Below are 23,449 nucleotides of genomic sequence, written 5' to 3' on the forward strand. Positions count from 1 at the left end.
CAGTTTCATGTCCTCTCAAGAATTATCCGATTTGATAACAGAGATACACGACCTGCCCGCTGGTGATATGACAAACTGGCTGCCATCAGGAACGTTTGGGACAGGTGGGTGGACCGCCTACCACTGATGTACCAGGCCCTGAGGTGACAGTCAACGAGCACCTGGTCCCTTTCAGAGGTCGCTGTCCCTTCAAGCAGTACATGCCAAGCAAACCAAGCAAGTACAGAATCAAGATCTGGGCAGCATCAGATGCCAGGAGCAGCTATGCCTGGAATAAGCAGGTCTACACAGGGAAACCTATTGCTGGAAGGCCAGAAAAAAAAACAGGGTATGCGTGTTGTGCTGGACATGAGAGCCAGTCTCAAAGGGAATAATATTGCATGTGATAACTTTTTCACATCATATGCACTTGGTCAAGAGCTGCTGAAACGAAAGCTCACCATGGTGGGGATGGTGAGAAAGAACAAGCCTGAGCTCCCGCCTGTGCTGGTGTCGACCAGAGGGAGAGAGGCACTCTTGTCAAAATTTGCTTTCACTGACACAGTCTTGTGTCATATGTTCCCAAGAAGAATAGAAATGTCATCCTGATGAGCACAATGCACAAAGACGACGCTGTCAGCACTAAGGAGGACAGGAAGCCCCATATCATCCAGGACTACAACAGCAACAAAGGAGGAGTTGACTGCCTTGGTAAGGTAATGTTTTTTTTCATCTATCATGCATTTTATTTTACTTTTATTCATGTATAACATGGCATTCAGATTCAATATCGTTTCCAATCTCTTATTTATTGTTTCTTCATTGCAGCTTACTGGTATATACACCTGCAAGTGAATGACAGCGCGTTGGCCTGTGGCAGTGTTCAACAACATGCTGGATGTGTCTGCATAAACTGCATACGTGGTGTGGATGGCGATCAACCCAGCCTGGAATCGGGGCAAATGCTTCAAGAGGCGACTCTTCCTGGCAGAGCTTGGGAAAGCTTTAGTGACTCCACTCATTCAATGGCAACAGCACCTTCCCCGCACACCAGCCTCTGCCAGTCTGGTTAGGAGTCTGCAAGCCCCAGTCGCTGCCCCAGGCTCTGCCCCCCAACAAGGACAGGGCCAAAAGAGGAAGAGATGCAAGCTCTGTGCCCCGAGAGACAATAAAACAAGACTGACATGCTACAAATGTGATGCCTACGTTTGCAAGGCACACTCCAACCTGATTGTACAATGCCACTCCTGTGTGTGAACACACACGCACGCACGCACACACACTATTCATGTTGATTTTCTGATGTTCTGTGAATTTGGTCTCCGTTTTGATTATTATTATATCTGTTATATTATTTAATCTGTGTAATCTGTAACGCACTTTGGTTTGCCTTTGGGTACGCAATGTGCTTTTAAAAAATGCCTGTTTTAGTCTGCATGAGTTCAAGCATCATGCACTGTTCTATCCTCGGCAGAGGATATTTTTTTCAAAACACCCTTAGTGAGGCTTCTAGTTGTGTTACTCGAGTCTGCGTCTTGGACTCGAGTCGCACTTAAGTCGCTACACACAGAGACTTGACACTTGACTCGAAATCGTGCTCACAAGATTTGACTCAGACTCACGAGCTGGAACTCGGGAACAATCTTTGTTTTAAGTCTGGCAAGCTGACAGTCATTCCCTCTCTCCCTCCCTCCTGTTTCACAAGCCCGTGGCCTCAGATGATGACGAACGCTGCAGCAACAACACAGCTCAAAATGACACCATGGTGAGCTCGCCAGCAGCTGCTGTACCATTTGTCATCACCTTTGGCTACAAAGACTTTACACAAAGCCTGAAACAAAAGACTCACAGAATGCAACGTCTATGGAATCAATATAGAGGAAGCTGGACCGACAATGTCAAACTTTAAACGGCATGATGAGCGCACAGTTGTGCTTTGGACTGGTCACACTAAAATGTCACTCTTAAATGTTGGCTTTGTTTTTTAGATACGCTGCAGAGTGATTGATACATTTTTTTCCCGCAAATTACATTTAAGAGCTGAAGTTAATGCAACTTTATACACGTAATGTTATGTTAACTTTAAAGGGGTACAAAGTAGTTTTGGAGAAGAAATCCAAACTCAGATTTTTAGAATATAACTGAGGCGACGATGCACTCGGAAATACTTATTTTTTCCTGAATAAACAAGCTGTTTAAACTATATAATGCACTTTTAAACATTTAGACATCAAATTTTAATTCCTGCAAAAATCTTATATTAAAACATTAAATGAAAGCTAAACTTTTCTTCAATATTTACATGAAATTAAAGAAAAGTCAAATTTATGAGTCAGGGTTCTGTTTATTTAGACTTCCATGTCTTTACAGTGTGATTGTGGAGATAAAATACAAGACATTTCATAATCACTTTTTGTTTTGTTGGATTTATTTTAATACTACAACTTAACGACAGACTTGTATATGGTGCATCCATAGAAGTCATTACATGAAAAAGTATCACAATAATCTGCAGCAAAAAACCAACAAGAGTCAACAGAGCCACCATACCTCATTCTACTTTCTGTTCTAAAGACCACATTTATTCAGCAGAAAGTATTTCCACAGTAAGATCAGTGGATTACTATGTAGGCTGTATTTCTGAAGGAAAAGCATTGCTTAAAGCATTCATCTTAATTTGCCCCATGAGGATTTTTTTTAAAGCACTGCCATGACACCAGAGGCTGTTCACGTTCACATTCCCAGACTCTAAATTATGTGAGTTGTGGAGTTAGGACAGACTTTACAAACTTTGTGAAACACTTTCTACAACACACTCGTAACTCTTTGAGCCTTCTGGTTGATTTGGCAAACATTATACATAAAGATATTTCCTTCTTTGCGTGAAAAACATTGTATCCGTTTGTCCCAGTGATGAACATGTTTAGTTGCATATTGAGCGTGAAGTGAGATCTGATCACAGGTGGTCACTCAAGATTCAGGTTGAGAAGCAGGTTCACGCCAGGTGTGAACTGACGGACATAAAGCAGTCCACATGTGATCACATCTATCAGGACAGATAAACAGCCTGTTTGTGAACAGCCTCTCAGTCACTTTTTTACATTCTCAATTTTTAACCATTTAGCTAAAAATGTTCAGACACCGTCTGAGTCGGCCCTCTGTTATCAGCCAACACACTGACATTAGGCAGTGTTTCCAGTGTCCCTGCGAAGACTCCTGAAGGAAATCCTGGTTGCCTTCTGCTGTGTTACTAGTGTCAGTGCTAAATGTTCCATCTTCAAATCTGATGCTTTCTGTTCAGACAGATTCATCAATGATCTTGATTGAGCAGAGATCAAGAAGTCTTTGTACTTCTTGATCTTGCATGTCTTTTGCAGCTCACAAGTGTGGTGGTCCTGTGTATCGTTTCTTGAGGAAAAAGGTAGGATTTGGAAGTGTTGACTATAATCCTGAACGGAAAACTGAGTGAAATTCAGATCCCTGGTGGTGGTGGCGGCAAAGGGGAAGGTGGGGAGAATGTTTGCCGCAATTTGATGACATCAGTCAGTTGGAGGGGCCTCCTGAGGTTCCCGATTGACTAAATGAAGAAGAGAATAGATTTTTGTTAAAGAATTATTGTAATCTGAATAGAACGGTAATCCAATTGTGTTTCATAAAAATAAATCAGATTCAAAGGTATAAAGATACGGTGCAATCCTATCACTAATTTTTCAAGTTCTTGCTTTATTAACAGAGAACATGGGCTATTGTGAACATGTAAATGTCTAGTCCTTGACTATAGTACGAGTCCATCACACAATTGGCAGTACAATAATAGAAATGGCTTATCTTTAACTGTGAGCAGCATGAATTCGGTTTGAATGCAAAAGTCTGTATACGTACCTTCCTCTCGCGCCTTCATGCGGGCTACAAAGTTGTAGCTCTTGTTCCTGCGATAGTTCTCATAAGGGTCATCCAGTGACACCCCAACACCTTTATACTGGTCCCATTTATCCCTGATGTCTCCTCCTTTGATGGGGTCCTGGATGCCCTGTTCTTTGGCCCCCAAACCACCTGAACCACTCCAGCCTGCAGCAGAGAGGACCACATGAGAAGAAGAGAGTGTATAGCAGGGGCTAAAAAAGCTTCTCTTAATCCAAAACTTCAAAATAACAAAATTTATCATAATTTGGAGAAGCTACTGGCTGCTGCATATTAAAGCACATCTGTTACCTACTGTTGCTCGCTATCTTGCTGCTAATATACAGTAAGGTATTCTGTCTGTTTGGGGCAAATAAACCTACGGTCCAACTCAAATGAGTAACTTGCATAAACACAAATGATCCCTCGATCAAACTCACACAGAACGCTTTTTATGTGTGAACACTAACTACTTATTAGTGTTAGCTAGCTTGGTAGTCTCCAGCTCAGTGGACTAACAAACTCAGCTCTCTTTAGCTCCATCCATGCTCCACCTCTTTGCCCATTTTTGATTAGCTGAGCGTTAGGCAGAGTCAGGTGATGTCAAGATGACCAAAGCCAGTGCCGCCCACATCATTCCGGCTCTTCAGAAACCTCTGGGCGACGTCATGGCGGCTCTGTCCACTATATTTACAGTCAATCTATAGCACGTGGTTTATTTTACTTTGACTTAACGCTCCCAAATATATCCTGTTACATTACAGGATGGGAAACATTCACTTAAGACTAGCTCAAACGTTCTTACTGGGAAATTGAAGAATCAGTTGAAATGAAATAATACATGAGAAAAAGAAAGTGCATACCCATCTTCATCAGCAGCTGATGGCCCTTGTTCTCCTCCCCTAGCCTATTGTCTGCAGACAGTTTGGAGGGAGGGGCACCCAACACTGATGTTGATCTGTAGAGAGCAGGAAAGGTGGTCATCCATACAACAGCAAATCATGAAAAGTCTTATGACAACATCTGTTCAAAGAGCAGTGAAGGGGACTCACGGGGGGGAGGAGCTCCGGGACTTGGGGCCACGCCGTCTCTTGCTGGGTGAATTTGAACGGGATCTGGATCTGGAGCGCGAGTGACTCCTAGATGATCTGGACCTACTCCTGGACCTGAACAGAAGCAGATTAAGGCATATTAGGCCAAGTGCGTAAGATTTAAAATGCTTGTTAGGATGATAAAAGGCAAGATTTCACAGTATGCAGGCAGCTCAAACACAGCAGGAAGGAAGCTGCACACATACTCAGCATGGAAACCACTGCATAAAATAAGAACATGTTGCCTTGGAGCCTAACAACACACCACTTGTCACATTAACAACATACCACAGGTTGCATTAACAGCATACCACATGTTGCATTTACCGCAAGTACAGCGTAAGTGAAACAAGGTGAATCTGTTCAGTCAGACACATGTAAGGTTGATGATTGAAAAACAAAGCTGAAACACTTTCTGTGTAGACAGACAGTTCTCTCTCTCTCTCTAAAAACTTTTCCACTGCACAAACGTAACCACATGTAATGTAACATTGACTGTTGTTATCACAAATTCTGCTTCTGGTGCATTCTTGATTGCTTTGGGGACGAGTTCCCGGTACCAATGTTTGACTCTGCTCAGGAAGTGATACTATAACCAATCTCCAGGTGCTTTCAGGGATCTTTGGCTGTACTGTCACTTCTGATTGACCAAGCAGATGTGACACTGTATCGCAACTACAGCATCTAAAAGATGACTAGAAGCAACACAACAGAGGGGGTTGGAGCTGGAAAACTTGAGAATTTAAAAACAATAAAGTGGTTTGATGCTCCTTACACAATAACATATCAGCTCTGCTTCCTCCATTGTTGTCTGTACCACAACTGCTTCCTTCACTTTTTTAGCAAACAGTGTGTGTTCATTTCCATATTGACAAGACCTTCACACCACAAGATTTCATTCCAGTATGTGTGTGTGTGTGTGTGTGTTTTTGCAGACCTGGATCGTGAGTAGGAACGGGAGCGGCTGTGAGAACGGGAGCGAGATGAGCGGGACCGTGACTGAGAGGACTTTGAAGAGCGAGAGCTGGAGCGAGATGAAGACCGCCCTCTGCTGCGGGAGTGACTCCTGGAGCGACTGCCTCCACGACCACTGGAAGGAGTGAGCCACAGAGAGAGGGGCGAGGTTGAATGGTGCAGGAGGAGGGAGCATTAAAATGAACATAATAAACATGTGGGTGAGGTGTCTACATCTCTTAACACACCAACAGTGACATCAAAAAGCCTTTTGCAACAACAAGTAACTTTGACTAGAACGAGCAGACACACTGCAGTCTGAAAACTCATTTTGGCAGACAACAACACAAGCTGTCCACTCAGAATGTGAGTAAATAACAAAGAGACAACAAGAGAGAAAGATCCACATGAAGAGGAAGCTCACCTGTTGCGTTTTTCCTGTCCCTTTTTCCTTCTGGCTCTCATCTTGGCCCTGAAGAACTCATAGAGGCCATTCTGCTCCCAGCCTTCACTGGTGGAGGAACAAACCGCAGCCAGGTGTAAATATTACCTACACCAAATTCTGTCACAAGCTAGCAGTACACAGGACTGCTACAAAACTACAGAAACCAATCTGATGGATTAATTAAATCCTTAAACACAATCACAAAGATGAAACCATAGCCTAATTTTGATTAAGCACAGCGGAAGTACTGCTGTGTTTCCCCCAAAAACAAACAGCAGCGGTGCATTGAAATCTGACCACCTCTGCTGAGAAGAGAGAGGGAGGAGAGGACAGGAGAGGACGAGAGAGGACAGGAGGTGGAGAAGGAGGAGCAGTGAAGAGGGCTGCGTTTTATCTCTGATGTTATATTATTTTGAGTTGTGGACGCTTCATTTGTCCATTAACACACCTGTGATTAACAGTGAGTAAAGCATAGAAACGGAGAGGAGAGGACTCCGTCTTCAGAAACTAACGTTGGATAATCTGCGCTTTCACGCCGTCTTTAGAAACTAAAGTTGTATTTATGTTGATATAAAGACAAAGGTTATTCCACATGAACTGTGGGCTGTTTTCTTCATCCTGGCTCCAGGATTTACTGTGCAGGGGCAGCTGTCAATGAAAGTCAATCGACAGATTCCCTCAAAAATAATATTAATCATTATCTAGACAGGATTCATTAAAGATCGCCATGAATTGAAGTTATTTTATCAGTTAAATGCCATTAAATCTAAGTAAACACTGTTTGATAATGCAAATTAGTTTTAGAAAAAAAGAAGAGTTAATGAGTAACAGAGAATTAATTAATGACAAGTAGTAGTAAGTTAGCTAACTGGTACCAAACACCCAGTGGATGTAAATGGTCACCCAGTGCATGATAGGAATCACACAAATAGAGTAACAATTTTAATGTTGGTCTGATTTGTTGAGGTGTGAGTACCTGTTCCTAGGCCGATCATGGGATGGAGGGCTGTAGAAAGCTTCCACAGCAGCTAGCAGACGGTCACTAGGAGGCATGGGAGGCGGTAGGCGGATGTCTTTAGGATCCAGAGGTTTATAATCACAGTCCTCAAGCTGAGCAATAGAGAGTTCAGAGACAGTCATGGATCCTGCAGGTTTGACTATTGTGGGTAAATGTGTCTAATTCAATTCTAAATCTGATGGCAGTGGATCAGTCAGTAAATCTGTGGCATGCTTGGATGGTCTTTACCATTATTATAATCTATTTAGAAAAGTTTACTCCATTAGTGACTGGAAGTCTTCTTTAAGTCTGTTGTCAAAGTCGTCTTAAAGTACCTCCACAGTCTTGTATCCATTCTGTACACCAGTGTGGCAGTACTGCATCACACTTTACCACTGTTCTTTTCTCCTCTGGGAGCATTCTCATTCTTGTAGCAAGAAAGTAACTTTCAAGGTTTAACCAGCTAATAACATTCTAATTCATATTTATCTCCTTGTGCTCCATCAGAAGCATGTGACTTACTTTGACCAGCGGAGCCATAAGACCAGCTGGAAGATCAAAGTAGGGTACGTTGGGCACAAGACTTGGATCATCTTGGACCGGATGCTGCCGATGACGCATGTGGGGTGAATGGCCGTTGAAGCCATGTGGGGGTGGGCCAAAGTCCGGGTGCTGGCCTCCACCCCAGGGAGGATGATCAGCCCCCATACCTGGGGGGGGGGGCCTCTGGTTGGGATGGTGGTGTGGAGGAGGACCTGGCATGTCTGGCAAACAAAGGTGGATTTTATTAAGGACTGTAATTAAAAGCATGTAGACATCCAGATGCATTCAAGAACAGTTACTGATCAATAGCTTCACACCTCCAGGATAATCTCCCTGAGCGTAGTCAAAGCGGTGTGGGGTGTACGGCGGCCTGTCATAATGGTGCCTGGGTGGAAAGTCGTCCTGCATAAAACGTGGTGGGAAACGTCCGAAATTGTGCGGTGGGGGGGGAGGTTGGTTGAAAGGAGGCGGCTGCTGGTGGGGAGGGAAGGGCCCTCTGAAATGAGGAGGTCTCTGTAAAAATGCATGACAGACAATATACTCAAAAATGGCCCAACACTCAAAGTCTAAGACTGGGTCATACTGCAGTATACAATGCAAAACAAAAATATAGAAATCAGGTCACAGTAATTGCCTGCATGCGTGGAGGAAATGGGGGCTCCCTCTGGCCCCACGGAGGCTGGTCTGGCTGGTTCCCCCATGGCGGCTGCTGGTCATATGAGTTCCAAGATGGAGGGCCAGGGTCAGACCCACCAGGACCACTCCAGGGACCTCCTTCTCTGTGTGGACCTCCGCTCCAGTTCCCTGGGTCCCTCTGGTCATTCCACATCCCCTCATGGCTGTTCCATGGTGGGCAAGGAGGGGGAGGCTGGTTTGGGTCAAAAGGAGGCTGAGGAAGTACAAAAGTCAGAAAGCGTGTGAGTGTCGCCTGTTGCCTTAAATCACACACACACTGCATAAACCAAGAGCAGGGAATTCCGAAGGCTGGGCAAGATCAGCCAAGGACAGGACTCACCACAGAAAGGAAGCCTAATGTGCATAAAGGGGGCAGGGTTAGTACCAGTGTTAAAGAAAGGGCCAGACTAGGCTTGAGAAGCCCCCAGTCAGCTTGCATATGACTTATCAGTCATATCACCGTTGTTGTTTTTAGAGTAATGCAGGATGAAAGAGTGGATCTTGGCTTGCCTCTCAACAAGGATGATGGTTCGCTTCTTTCAACTCTCTAATACCCCTTTCACACTAGACAAAAATAACCCGAACACCCACTACCATCTGGCTTTTGTCTTTAACGTGAATGTGTACAATCAGCGTGTACTCCCATGTTAAATGACTCTGCAGTAGTCACAGGCGTTTATCGACTCCAGGTCTGATGGGCTGTGATGGAAACACAACACCCGGGTGGACAAGATAATTGTTGCCCCTTGTCAGGCAGGTTGTGTTAAAGTTAAGGACACTGACTTATTAATACTTTTGCACCCATAAACATATGGCACAGGGAGGCCACTTGGAGAGCAAAAGGAAAGTGGGCAGGGGAGGAGCAGGGCATATACAATTGTGGTCAAATTTACATCCACTTGTAAAGAACATGTATATCATGGCAGTCTTGAGTTCCAATGAATTCTGGGCAAAGAAGGGGTCTGAAACCTTTGGATTGTTCTTATATCTACAGAAAAGGCAATCTAATCACTTCGAGTTTGTTTGGAGGACTGAAAGGGACAAAATGTATTTCATTTTAATGTGGACTTTTACCATTGACAAAAGTATCTCCCAATTAAATCAAGGTACGCACACACACGCATGCAAGAGAGACATGAGTCTTTACCGGCTGGTTAGGGGTCCAAGGGCCCATGTGCTGAGGGTCATACCACGCAGGCTTGCTGGAGGGGATATCTGAGGGGCCACTGGGATTGCTGGTGTCCTGTGGTCTAGATGAAGCTCCTTCAAACTCCCCTGGAGGAGGACCTGACATTGGAGGCTTCAAATCACCTGCACACAATAAACACAGACACATTACAGCACAAACGTACTGTACATGTATTTGGCCAATGCAGAGCAGGTCACAAACACGAACAGCCTCACTTAACAAGACTAGAAGAAAACTGCCCCAAAACTTCTGAGTCAGAACCAAGCGGCAAACTCCCGTTCTGAGAATCCAATGTGGAACTACTAAATACTGCTGTGCTAATCTTTGTGTGTGAACACTGATAGCTCGTTCGCCTTAGCCAGCCTGGTAGCTTCAACAGGTATGCCTGTTAAATAACTTGGCTCGCTTCAGCTCCACCCAGGCTCCACCTCTTCGCCCATTTTTGATTAGCTGAGAGGCAGGCGTAGTCAGGCACTGCCAACATGGCAACGGCTGGTACCACCCACTTTGAGCTTCATTATGGTTCTTCAAAAGCCTATGAGTGATGTCACGGTGGTTCTGTCAACCATTTTATACAATCAATGGTCAGAACTAACTGATGGTGTCCGCAACTGTTAAATGCTTTTTCTTAAGTAACTAGTTTAAAATTGAACAAGAGCGTGTCTGAATGATATGAATGAAACATTTAGGTTTTGTTGTTATATGAACAATACGTCTGTTTTTATTTACTGTGCCTCTGGTTTTGTTAAACAAGTGTCTTCTCACCAGCTTGTGAGGTCATAGGTAAGGCCTTTTCAGACTCAGTGGGGGTAGCTAGTTGTGCCACGGGAGCAGACTGCTGTTGCTGTTTCAGACTGGAAACAAACTCTTCGTGCTGGGTCTTCAAAGACTGGATCTGCTGCTGGAAGGCCAGCTGGATCGGCTGCACCGCCGCAGCATACTCCGTTATCAGAGAAGCCTGAGAGAGAGGACAAGAGGGTGTAAAATCTGAGACTGTGACAGTGTTATCAGTCAATGAAAACTGAGGGCTTTATTTTCCAAAAGCAAGCAAAATCTTCAGGTGCACATGTAAATGGGTGTGACTAGCACATTTTTGTCATTTTGGTAAACACAGACATTACTGTAAACCAGGTGCACCTGGCACACTGTGGGGGAAAAAACTAAATACGTTACTATAGGAATACAGAAACAGCAAGTTAAGTAGCGGAAAGATTCAGTGATGACCAATCAGATGAGCTATTTTTATCCCCTTTTAAAAGTACCATCAAGTGAAAAAGTATGAGAGGGTGAGTCTGTGGAAAAAGAGAAAAGAGTTCTCCATGAAGCACCAAACTGCCCCAAATATGTTCTCAGTAGACGTACTATAATGGTGCTGTGGCGGCTGGAATACTGTGCAGCTCATTATAGCTGTACAAACACTTAATATTGATATAATTTATAAATTTCATGTCTGTGGTTTTGGTTCCTCCTCTGCATATCTGAGAAGATTCATTTAGGTAGGTCTTTGAAAGTCCAATAAACACAAAAGTTTGTCTAAGAATAATAAATAAATATCAATACCAATAGTACTCATATCTTCAAGCAAACAAAAACAAAATGGGGTTTGTAAACTTTCTAGTTAATGTTTGGAACTAGAATCACTGCCATGCAGTTGTATGCGTTTGAAGACACGGTGTGTCGTAAAGACTTGAGAAACATGATGTGTTCACTTACAGGAGTACAGAGGACTGATAGAGAGCTTCATCACATGGTGCAACGACCATCACCTGAAGATTGATATCAGCAACACCAAAAAGCTTGTAGTGGACTACAATGCTTTAAATTTGGATCTTGCAGCAACAAAGCTACAAATTCTAAAATATGGATGTGCCAAATTTGAAGAAATTCTCTCAAGGCCTTCCTGACATATTAAAACTGCAAAAAGGGTCAGATACCAATAAATAGCACACTCTTACATAATTAATGATTGTATCAACCCTGTGTCAGCTGTGTGTAAAGCATCTGAGGGCGATCCTCTGCTTGGGAGTTGATGATGAGCAGATACAGTGTGCACTAAGTGTGTCTGCCTCTACAATCTGCACTCACAATGAGTTTTTATTTATTCTTATAATTAATTAAGTCTGTTTAATAATGTAATATTAATGGGTCGAGTTCAGTCTTAAAATGATTTAGAGATTTCTGCGTGTCACAGATCAGTTAATGATGAGCTTTGCTGGTGTGTATGGTGGGTACACTGGCCTCCTTGCTGGACTCGGACTGGCTCCAGAGATTAAAAAACCTTACATGTGTGAACTTTTTAATTCTCCAGCAGAAGCACAGTTGGATTTTTGCTTTTAATGAAAATGTTGCTACAGATTTGATGGAGCAGAGGACTTCCGAGGACTGTAATCTGTGAGTAACAACTTTGCAGTCAGATGTTTGATTCAACACAAATAACATGAATTAGTTAGTTTCTGACTTATCTTGTTGCTGTGCCTGGTGAGTTAAAAATAGCTGATGAAGCCATCTGTGTGTAAAATTATTAACAGCTCCTCCTCAAATCCATTACTGTAGATGTGGCACACACATCACTGTTGTTGCTGTGTGATGACCACAGCAACATTCCACAGGTTCCACATTACTGTGACACTCAATCACTGGATTCCACTGTTGTTCATGATATATTTAGTAAGAATATTCATCAATCTCATTATAAACTGTATTTTGATGGACATATAAATCTGAATGCAAACACGTTGGTGCCAGGAAATTGCCGAACGGAAGCAAAAAAAAGTTCCACTCACTTGGTACTGGCCAAGGCCCAGTGCTGGGTTCTGGAGCTGCTGAATGGTCTCCTCATCAAAGTACCCGTTCTTCTCCCAAAGCTGCAACAACTGAGGAGGAGGAGGAGGAGGAGGACGAGGAGGAGGAGGGGCGCAGGAAGAATCAGAGAAAACTGACTTTAGACACAAGGGAAATCTCGTTCACCAAAAGCAGTAAAGATTCTTGCAATGTAATAAATCAAGAGCAGAACAAGCACAAAGTGCCAGGGAATCTTTATTCATCAAAGCTGTATATTCAGCTACTTTATGTGTGGGTGAGTGTTTTAATAAGTGAATATTAGAGTCAGAGTGCAGGACAAACAAGATACTTAGTTCAACTAACATGGTGATAATCATTGGACTGTACTATAGTCCACTATACCACTCTCTTCAGTTGAAGAGCCCCCTGTTGCTGACTCAAATTAAAAAATGATCAAAGAACAAGTTTTCTGTGAATACATATCTGAATTATTCTGGGTTCAAGGGGACAGTTTTAGTGTCCCATGACATTTGTGATACTACCAAGAGCAAAATCTTCCTGGTATTTGTAAAGCGTTAAAGATGTAGAAATGGACTAAAATCCTTCAATCCAAAACCAAACTAAGTGCTTTATTAATCAGCAGCTGTTTACCCTGGTGATCTTCTGCTGCTTCTCTTCCTCTACAGCCAAGAAGCTAGTACAGTAGATGGGAACCACAACTTTCTGCAGCGCTGCCAACAAATCCTTCTGCTGCTTCCGCTGGCTGGAAGACACATGACAACACGCATCACGTTACAAAAGGAATACACAGAAGGCTGCTCAACACTTTTCTTCTCACTGACTCTTCCTACAACATCTGTGTTTAATGCCCAAATAAGCTTCTTTATACAAGATTTGTTTCATAATTAGACCAAGTCCACAATTTATGTATTTTTATTAGTGAATCTTCTAATTACTTTTTCAATTAATCAATTGATCATTTTTTATAGACAGTTACATTTTTTCACAACTGACTGATTACATACTGGCATGTTATTAACCGAGCCATTCTGTAAATGCTTAAATGTTAAACTTCAGCAGTTTCATTTGTTTGTTTGTTGTATGCGTTTAATGTAAACATTTCATTTAGTAAAATCAAATGTAAAAAAATTGAAAATAAGTTATTAGCAGTGGGTCCATCAAGCCCAAAACCTATGATGTTCAATGTTTGATGCCACTGTACACGTAGTGAATGCTTTTCAGACCCTTTATCTGATATTATATACTTTAATAAGTATGTGTTCTTGTAGTCAGAGACATGCTAATGAAGGTGTAATCAGGTTTACACAACACTCTCTAGAACACTAATAACATTTTAGCATCTAATGATCAGTAAAGTGATCCACTTGGGTTATCTGTGTATGTATTTGTTTTTGTGTACCAGTGATGGAGGACGTCATTGGTTAAATAGATGAGATGTAGACGGAGCTCAAAATGCGCCCCATCAGCAGTGATGCGGTTGCGAAGATGCGATGTCATCAGTTCACAGTGCGGGGGAGTCTTGGCATTGTTGAACATCCAGTTCTTACCAGCCTGACATGAAGACAAACACATGAGGAACATAGAAAACCTTCTCCTTGAGTTATTTTAGGAATCTGTATACAAAGAAAATCTCAATTATGGCAGGCTTACAGAGATGGCATCTTTGGTGCAGGTGTCTATGATTGGCTGCAACAGGTTGTCAAATTCTGTGACGTCCAACTGAGTTTCCAGCAGTAGTTTCTGGGTCTGCTGCTCCATAGCCAGAGCTATGGCTGCAGTCACTTGTTCCTACATAGATGGGAAAAAAGTATTGGAAAATGCAATACCATTCTTCTTTAGCCTCCCACTATTCTCACAATGTTCCCCTAAGTGTCACAGGACTTAAGAAGATGAAAAAGATGGTTCTCATCACGAAAGACCAGAAGATACGGGGCCATCATACTAAGACTTTAACGGTGTGGAATCTTAAACGGGAATACAACAACTAATCCATCCAAAATGTATGATCCGTGTTTTGTTATGAAATTGTGATACTTTTCTATGTGGTTTTAACTTCATCAGCGTCCGTGCCTTTGATAACATTTTTATTTACACTATTACAACAGTCATCTTTTCATAAATAATAATACATTTATTTTATAAAGTACTTTTCAAGGTACTCAAAGACACTTTACAGGTTAAAAAGCAGAATAATAAAAACAACACACTAAAAACATAAAAAAAGAGACAGAAGAAACACATGAAACACATGTTTCAGTTGTGTTCATTTGTTCGGTAAAATTACCTCAACTACAGAACTTAGCTGGCTACTTATCTGTAAGGATTTGGGGAACCCCCTTACTAAGCATTGTTTTGTAGTCGCAAAAAAAATAAATAAAAAAATCCAAAAAGGATAAATAAAACATCTCCGAGGGGAGGATGTCCTCTCGGGCAGATTTAGAATGTATTTCTTGCTCTGTACCTGTCTGAGTGTGTGCAGATGCTGCTCCTGCTGCTGCAGATTCCACTGGCTCTGTTGGATGAGCTCATCGATGGGAGGCGCAGCAGGCGGAGCAATCGGAGGCGGAACAATCAACTGCACTGGTGGAGGAGGGACATCAACCATGTCTTTGGCGCCTGGGTTGTACATGTCTGCAAAAACAACAGCAGGAAAACAGCAAGGAATATGAACATTTCAAGTGTGGAGGTTTGGTTAAGTTTTGATCTCAGGGCTGATGATGAGATGGTTGAAGCTGTCAGACTGCTGACGTCTGATGAGACGCCGACTCCCAAAGAGAAATGTGCATTCCCTTCCATGTCGAAAACAGGGCAGATATTGACCTCTGACGGTCAAATAAGAAGTGATAGCTTACATAAAGAAAGCGGATGAAACGTTCCAAGAACAAAGCAGAAGGGTTAACAAAATTTCAGTGGCATGCAACCCACATTAACACAACCAGTGTCTTCATTCCAAACCTCCTAATTACAGCTAGAAATGGCTGCTGAAAAACCAAACATGTTGGCATCTCCAAAATCATAAAGTTCAGAGGCACCAAGGCCTGAAAACATAGAACAGAAATGTGAGGTCACACATTTCCAAGAGGTGGGAATATTTTACAACTAATAAAACTACCATATACTACACACAATCCCTGCCTACAGTGATCTGTAGCTGTAAAATCAAAACACAAACATCTGATCAAGAACTTTTATCAAGATAAGACCTGTCGATTTCTAATCCTTTTTTAATACGAGTCATTAAGCTCAGGGTATGCAAGCGTTTAAAAATGCGCCACTGCCCTCCGTTATGAAACTGGCTCTACACATTTGAATATTATGCTGATTTTAGGCTTCTGCTTTAAGGCAATGTGGCACAGAAGTAAAGAGAGTGAAAAGGCGGAGCTTACTATACTGTATGGTATCATTTCTGACCCCAGTATTTCACTGTCATCAGTATTATTCATCTACCCTGTGATTTGATCCACGTTCACTGTAGTCTTAAGTTCTCAAACAGTGACATACATCCTCTTGTAGCTACGCGACAGCTTTGATCATTTCTAAAATATATCAGTATAACATCACAGGGACAGTGCATCTGGGCGTCATATTGTGGAGCTCACCATGTACCAAACAGGGGAGGCAAAATATTAAATCATAACACATCCAAACCAGGATGGAAATAACAACAAAGTCTGCACCAGTGCAAACAGGAGAACACTCACTGCAAAGGTGTAAACACTGACTGCTGCTTGACTGGGACACAATTCCTCAAAATTAAATGAGATTATCACACAAATACTAGTGTAATAAACCAAACACTTAACCCTAACCCTGAAGTGAATCATAAGAAGAGGCATTTCAGAGACAGACGGACTCGACAACAAGGCCTTCCTCAAAGACATGTCACCGGGCTCCTCTTTCTCTATTTCTGGGTTAAACTAGCTGCCTAAAGAGAGGATTAAGCACATTTTGAGCATTTATGAGCACCATCAAGAAGATATGCCTGCAATGTCTTCAGTGAAGCTTCAAAACAACAATACAGCAAATTTTAAAAAGAAAACCATAATAACATGAAAAACACAACAGAAAACAAACCAAACAGCTTTAGGTGTGATTATGTCCAGCGAAAATAAGCAGAAATAAAATGTGTCTTTCCAACTGGAATTTTGAATTTATCGGACAATTCTGGTTCCAAATAAATACCTTCAGATTTATATTCCTCCCCATCGTGGGTAGAGGGATCTGAGTGGAGAAAAGCAAACTTTAAAGCATTTCAGTGATATGACATGACTGTCAGAAGAACTCTATGCAACCCTGCATCAGACAATGCTATTATGATCATCTGGTCATCATTCAATGACCACAGCCTCACTGTAGATGTTGTCAGAAGGTGTGACTGCCCCTGCATCAGCAGCAAGAATATTCTGATGAGTCAAAAGTACAACTAAATACTTAATACAGTTATATTGCCATTTGTGAAAAATCTGGTGCTTCAGTGAATTAAATTGGACTTGCAGTGATTTACTTTCTCATTTAGCGTTAGTGCTCCCTTTTATTTTCCACCCTCTCACTTTTCCAATATCTTTGGTCCTAAAGTGTGTACTCTGCCCCTTTTTGCACAGGGATATTTCAGTTTATCCACAGCTCCAGGTTCCTCAGGTTTGATGGGTAACTCTTGAAGAGATTCAGACTGGGAAAAACACACATTGATTGCTTGAACTGGGCCGCTAACCACCAGTACACACTACTCGTGCTTTCACATTTTAAGCTTTGGCGTATCTCAACTTTTTTCTCGCACTTCTCACAAACTGCCTGTACTCTGTTCTGCCCTCTCCATATCAGGTTCTCTATGATGGCCCTTAATAAACTGCATTACCAGGAGGCACTACCTATGTTTTCCTTTTCAGGGAGAATCCTGGTGCTCTCATGACCAATACGAGCTTGCTCCAATGGTGAAGCATTTGTGTTATATCAGACAAAATAGATTAGTCATGGGAAATGAGAACTGTACGAGTGAAATAGCTATAGCTATTTAATGACTTAACGCACTGTATTATTCATGTATGGAGTTTAACATTTGACTCATCAGATATGAAGGAGACATTATTGACATTTAACACCCTCTGTCTTACAGTTTGTGAGGAAGATATGATCTATAAAACAGGTCCAGTGTGTAGGATTTAGTGGTATGTAGCATTGAGGTTGCAGATTACAACCAACCGAATACACCCTGCCTCACCTTCCCCTATTGTAGCCACTAAAAACACAGAAAACATGGTTTGTCTGTTGTGGGCTACTGTAGAAACATGGCAGTGCAAGATGGTGGACTGAGCAGTGTATGGTTCAGCAAGCTCTGTGACCATCTCAGCCATATCCCACACTATTGAGTACTATGAATTTTCCAGTATAATGTTGTGACAGTCAGTTTGAGAATTTATCAAGTCAGGTAAAAGTCTTTTGAAAATCTACAGCAAAGTAGTTGCTGTTGTACCCATGTCAGCAGGAAAAGGAGCAAAAAATCTGAGTGGAACTTAACCCAACACAACAGATGGAGTGTTACACAGCACCACCTGGAAAGGTGCCAGTAGACACTGTTTGAAAATGGGCAGGCCCTTCAAAAAATACGAGCAAACGAGAATGCACATCAGGCACACAAAATCTGAGTGATGCAGGCCCCTGGGTCAAATGACAAAGTTTTTAGGAAGTCCCATGGAAGAAGCCTCAGTCCTTCTGGGACTTAGTCAAAGGTAACGAAAACATACAATTCTTAGTTGCAGGTGTTTATACACTAGTCAAAGCATAATTATGAATATTATATTCCATTTCTGCGAACAGATCCTCCTAAATTCCTCTAAATCTTACACACTTTAAAGACCGCCATCCTTTTAAATACAAGTTGCAGAGAAATGATGACCAGCTGTGATTTATAACTGTTTACCTGGTGTTACTCACCAGATGAACGTTTGGTTGGGCTCATTAAGGCAGCAGTGCATTATGATGCAGGTGTTGCACAGACTTCTTGAGTTTTTCATTAAATTGATACTTTCTTCTTTCAACAAACACTACCTATTTGCCCAGATGTGCACTTCTCACAGACAGTATATCTTCTTCAGTAATAAGAATGCATTCAGAGCTGGCCTGCACGTATTGTGACAGGTACATACACACATGACATCTCATTCAGGGCAGAGGATAGAGGATACAAATGACCAAATAAAGCACATATTAAAGGTTGAAAGAAATTTCTGGCTTATTACAAACGGGGTCTCATTTTTGTATTTTATCACTTGTGAACATTTTACTCAAAAAAGTAACAGCTGGATTTCTCAGCAAGGCCAAAGTCATTATTACTGACCAAAAAAACTACGACAATCAGACCCAGTTTGTAAGCAACTACAATTTCCCTTTAAGATGTGAGCTGGGCCTGACATTTTCAGCCCCAGCTAACAACTTTGTCTTTACTACAAGGCCAAAAAGGATGACTTCATGAGTTCATGTCCCCAAGTCATGCTGCTCAGTTTTCAAGAGGTCTTGGATATCAATTTGGAAAACAGGGATCTTGTGTAGGGCTGGGTATTGGGGTATACAACACCTGAGTTTGGTTATAGAAACCTAATACATATGCTTCTTACAATGCCCTACTTTAATGAGCACAGCCATTATTAAGGGCTACTTGATTATTTAGAGCTAAACAATCTAATCTGTGCTCATATTAAAACCCATTATGGCTCCATACACAGCCCTACTCTTGTATCAAATAAAAGGTTAATTCAAAATGTAATTTAGTTCAGCACTCCTCCATCCACACTGCTTTGCTGTGAAAACTTGGCCAAGTAGATGGAGGCAGCTTGTGGACTGCTGCTCTACTGTAGAACACAGCTGGCATGGCAGCAGACAGTAAGCTATAAGTAAACACAATGATGGAGGTAAGTGTAAACAGGTACACTATTTGCTTGATAGGGATGCTACTAATGAAAAAAATCCACTGAAGAACAGAATACACATTATTAATATGATGTTGGAGAGTTCATTCAGAAGAAATAATAAATTCAATGGGTCCATAAATGGGTGCACAAGGTTTTCTAAATTGGATTATATCGCTAAATACATGTTGACACAGGACATGTATTAATGTGATAAATGAATTGTATGTCCATCACTTACTAGCATGTTCTCTTTTATGTATTCAAATAAACAGGTGGCATTTTAACTGGACTTCTTTCATGGTCTTACTGATTCCATGACGGTTTATAGCGTACTGGGAAAGACCTAATGAATTAAACTTTCCAACATCATACAAATATCTTTGTGCAAATGGTTTTATGGTGGACTGTCCCCTTAACTACATACGCTGCTGTTGCTCCATAGCAAGCTTGCACTTGTAGTAGCTGAAGTATTCTCCCCCAAAGAGGAAGGAGAACTTAGGGTTGTCCTTCTGTTTCTCCATTGTCATTTTTTCAAACTCTGGCCCGTTCCGAGCGACAAACTGGGCCAGCTTGTCAATGACATTCCTCAGTTCTTGATCTGCATCAGGAAAGAGAAGAAGAGGGAAAAAATACAGTCAGAGCTGAGACAGCTGGGCATCTGCCTAAATGTGAAGACACATCAATAACAAAAAATACAAAGCAGTGACAATTGATCAGTTTGTGTTTCTCATGTATTATTATATTAGTCATAGAACTGCTACATTTTTAAGATTCCTGAAAGACTTTTGTACCTGAATGACATGTGGTACGTGTAGTTCAAATCTTCTGTGTTTTTCAATGTTTTTTTGCTGCATGAGGATTTATCTTTCAAAAAATAAAAAGGCACAAACCAGGGCTAATTCTGACCATGTGTGTGTGTGCGCGCCTGTGTGCATATTAAATGTATTCCCCTCTGATCATGATTAATGCTCAGGGCTCTACACTACGAGACATAGCCAGGCTTTCTTTGTGTGAGTTGGCTTGTCAAAACCTAAAACCCAACCAGAGATAACCGGTATCATGACGGTGGTTATCAACTTTCTTTGTTAACACACACTTTTCTTCGGGCTTGAAGTGAAGCTTTGTGTCATTTGACTCTTTTTCCACACAAAATGTAAGAAAACTACCTCTACTTCTGATGAATATATATAAAAAAAAGCACTGCTGCCATTTGGGCAGGAATGCTGCAAAAAATTACTAATTGTGTAAATATGTAATATTTATTTTGCCACTCAATGCACTCTCAATGCCTACCGTTTTCTAAAGTGCCAACTGCACACTGTCGAGCTGTTAAACTGTAGACTCAATACAGCATATTTAAATATTAAAGAAGATTTGCATGTAGGTCTGACACTGGTCACATTTGATGTGATTGACAAGCTACAGGAAAGATAAGGCATGCAGGAGGTCAATAATGGCAACAAGCCTGGACTGTGTTTAAGATGCTGACTGAGGAAACAACAAGATGATTGTTTTTGATGACATCATGTTTCTGTTTGGGATGTTTGCTGTTAGCTCTAAGACTCAAGAGCAGCCTGCTGAGCTATCATTAACCTGACAGTGCTGTCATCCCCAACAGAGACAGCGTTTTACCAACTCTGTTTAACAAATGATCAAATTAATATTTCTGGCCTGAAATAAATGTACTGCAAGCACAGTGTCAGACTTCTTATGCTCATGCTTCTTATGGGGCAGTGGCTGTCTAAAAGTCAGAGAGTTCAGCCAGTTCAAATTCCGGACCAGCAGGATAAATCTGGAAGTAGAGGGCTTTCCCCTCCCTCATTACCACCACTGAGGTGCCCTTTAGCAAGGCCCTAAACCCAAACCACTCCAGTGAAGCTGCTCTGTGGCCAACAGATCAGACTGATAGTACTGAGCAACCGCCAAGTGTCAATGTGTAACTGTGTGAAAGTGATCAGGGTCTTCTTGAAAAGAGAGCATTGCTCTCAGTGAACTCACCCTAAATAAATAAAGGCAGAAAAAAATACAAATAACGCCTGCTCTGCTGTTTATTATAGGGTAATTAACAGTTACACTTTGAAGATTAGCATCCAATCTTTGTATGTTATTTACTTTTATTTTTACCATTATTACGATGCCCGGCCTATCTACTTCTGAGCAACCATTCAGGCGATGACTTGTGTTTTATTTGATGGTGAATTACGCAAACTTTTGCAATATTTAAAATTATATTGGATTTCAGTTGTTTTGCTATGAAGCACCAGAAATGTTTTGCGGACTAGGAAAATTCACTTGACTTCTTACAGCAGTAGTTAATAAATTAAATCAAATCTTTGGGTGAACTGTTATTAAAAATGAGCATGCTACAGCATCTTGTATTCAAGTATGTTCACGGCAATCCTCTCAGTTTGATATCAAGCAGAAGCTGTCTCTTATTGCCTCTATTATACATACTCAGGACAAAAGCAAATCTTGCCTGCATACTATACTCGCAAATCCAGCTGCCTTGCAGTAACGCATCTCCAAGCTGGTTTGGCAACCACCTCAGAAGATGAGGCCGACTACAAAACATGGAGGAGGACAGTGACATTGTTAATACAAAACAGGGGGCATCCCAACCAACTCAAGGATAGGGAGAATAACTAGTTGCTAAAAGGGGTTTAACTTCTGCCATGTGGGAATGATTTGGATTCAGAAACCCCAACAAAGTACTCTGCAAAGTCAGCTGATTGTTTTTGTTTGTATGGACGTTCCAAGTGACAGACGAGGATACTGAAATGTGATAAAGTAAGGTATGGTATGATTATTTTAAAACACTTCTTAAATGAATTTACACACCATAACTGCATTGTGATAAGAAAGTTACTCATGCCGTTATAGGAGAGCCCTACCCGGGACAGAACATGTATGCTCTCGTCTCTGCCCTCATATCTGTCATACAAACTATATCTTCTCATTAAAAACGACCAGTAGTTTTCCACGTTTGCGCTCAGCAAGTTGCATACAGTGGTCCCTTTCAGCACATGCACAGAGTCGAAACTAAGAAATACACAAATCTAGAAGAAAACAGATATTGATGTTTTTTTGTAGCTTTAGTTTCCTTTTTTATTTGATTACTCTCTACAATATGAAAACGTAAACACTGTTACTGTTGTCAGAACTGGATTCTGACCCGTGCTTTGTTGGGAACACTGAGTGGATTGATTGAATGGCCAGATAATGGGCCATGTTTTTAATCTTCAACACTTACATTTCTGCTCATGATGAAGTAACATTTTAAGTTAAGCTTGGAAGACAATGTTTACCTTAACTTTAGCATTGAACGTTAGCCGAATGATGAACATAGCCGTAACAACAGTAGTTAACATAGCTGTTACCTAGCTGTAGCTGTTAACGTATTGCTTAGGTACAAAACCTGTAAGACACATTTAGATACTGAAGATTACTAAAGAAAGCCGACATGTGACATGCGGCAGTAATGTTAGCTATATTGTGGCAGTAACGTTAGCTCTCGGAGCTAACGTTGGCATTAACCGACGTACAATGAAGCTCATACAACGCTGCGGCGCACTGCTCACCTTCTGGGGCATTGGGGATATCCATGTTTAGCTTCAGGTGCAGCGAACCATAGGTACTCCAGGGATTACTTAACCAGTTTTCTGTTCCACTAAATGTCTTATAAAAATGACAAAAAACACTTTCATTGCCCCTGGAAGATACACCGGAAGTGTAACTGTACAGGAGGGAAAAGCACGACGAAAAATAGCCGTCCAATTTTCCTACAGCGCCCCCTGGGGTGAGGTGGAGGATGGCTGTCAGCACCTGATCCGCTCACGTAACACTGGGTTCATCCCAGTGAAACAAAAACAAAAGTTTATACAGATGGATCTAACAGTGAACAATAGAGCGGGGACAGCGTTTATCATTCCAGAGCTAAATATCATGCCAAATAAAAGGGTTAGTGATAAC

At 41.6% G+C, this 23,449-nt stretch overlaps 1 protein-coding gene across 3 annotated transcripts; it reads right to left on the minus strand.

Moving 5' to 3' along the window:
* Positions 1–2,385: 2,385 nt before the first annotated feature.
* cherp (calcium homeostasis endoplasmic reticulum protein) lies at positions 2,386–23,215 on the minus strand. 3 transcript variants are annotated; one of them, XM_084354823.1, is made up of 20 exons: positions 23,059–23,215; positions 19,905–20,078; positions 16,758–16,796; positions 15,037–15,206; positions 14,226–14,363; positions 13,975–14,126; positions 13,206–13,317; positions 12,557–12,646; positions 10,539–10,731; positions 9,732–9,895; positions 8,544–8,798; positions 8,227–8,422; positions 7,889–8,130; positions 7,346–7,479; positions 6,349–6,435; positions 5,908–6,060; positions 4,932–5,045; positions 4,743–4,837; positions 3,862–4,047; positions 2,386–3,556 (listed from the first exon to the last, which is right to left on the minus strand). In XM_084354823.1, exons 1-20 carry the CDS (start codon positions 23,081–23,083, stop codon positions 3,519–3,521), a joined length of 2,757 nt encoding a protein of 918 aa, XP_084210949.1. In that variant the 5' UTR covers positions 23,084–23,215; the 3' UTR covers positions 2,386–3,518. The 3 variants fall into 3 exon arrangements, with proteins under 3 accessions (XP_084210949.1, XP_084210948.1, XP_084210950.1); XM_084354822.1 differs by having other exon boundaries at positions 8,535–8,798; XM_084354824.1 differs by lacking the exon at positions 16,758–16,796.
* Between the last annotated feature and the right edge of the window lie 234 nt (positions 23,216–23,449).

The sequence above is a fragment of the Pagrus pagrus genome (genome assembly GCF_965226575.1).
Source record: "Pagrus pagrus genome assembly, chromosome: 6".
NCBI lineage: Eukaryota > Metazoa > Chordata > Actinopteri > Spariformes > Sparidae > Pagrus > Pagrus pagrus.

Excerpts from the sequence above, each read along its gene's own strand:
- cherp (XM_084354822.1), bottom strand. The coding sequence starts at position 23,083 with ATGGATATCCCCAATGCCCCAGAAG. Across the intron at positions 16,797-19,904 it reads TGCTATGGAGCAACAGCAGC|ATCCCTCTACCCACGATGGG; the intron begins GTATGTAGTTAA and ends TTCTCCACTCAG. Across the intron at positions 4,048-4,742 it reads TCAGCTGCTGATGAAGATGG|GCTGGAGTGGTTCAGGTGGT; the intron begins GTATGCACTTTC and ends TCTCTGCTGCAG.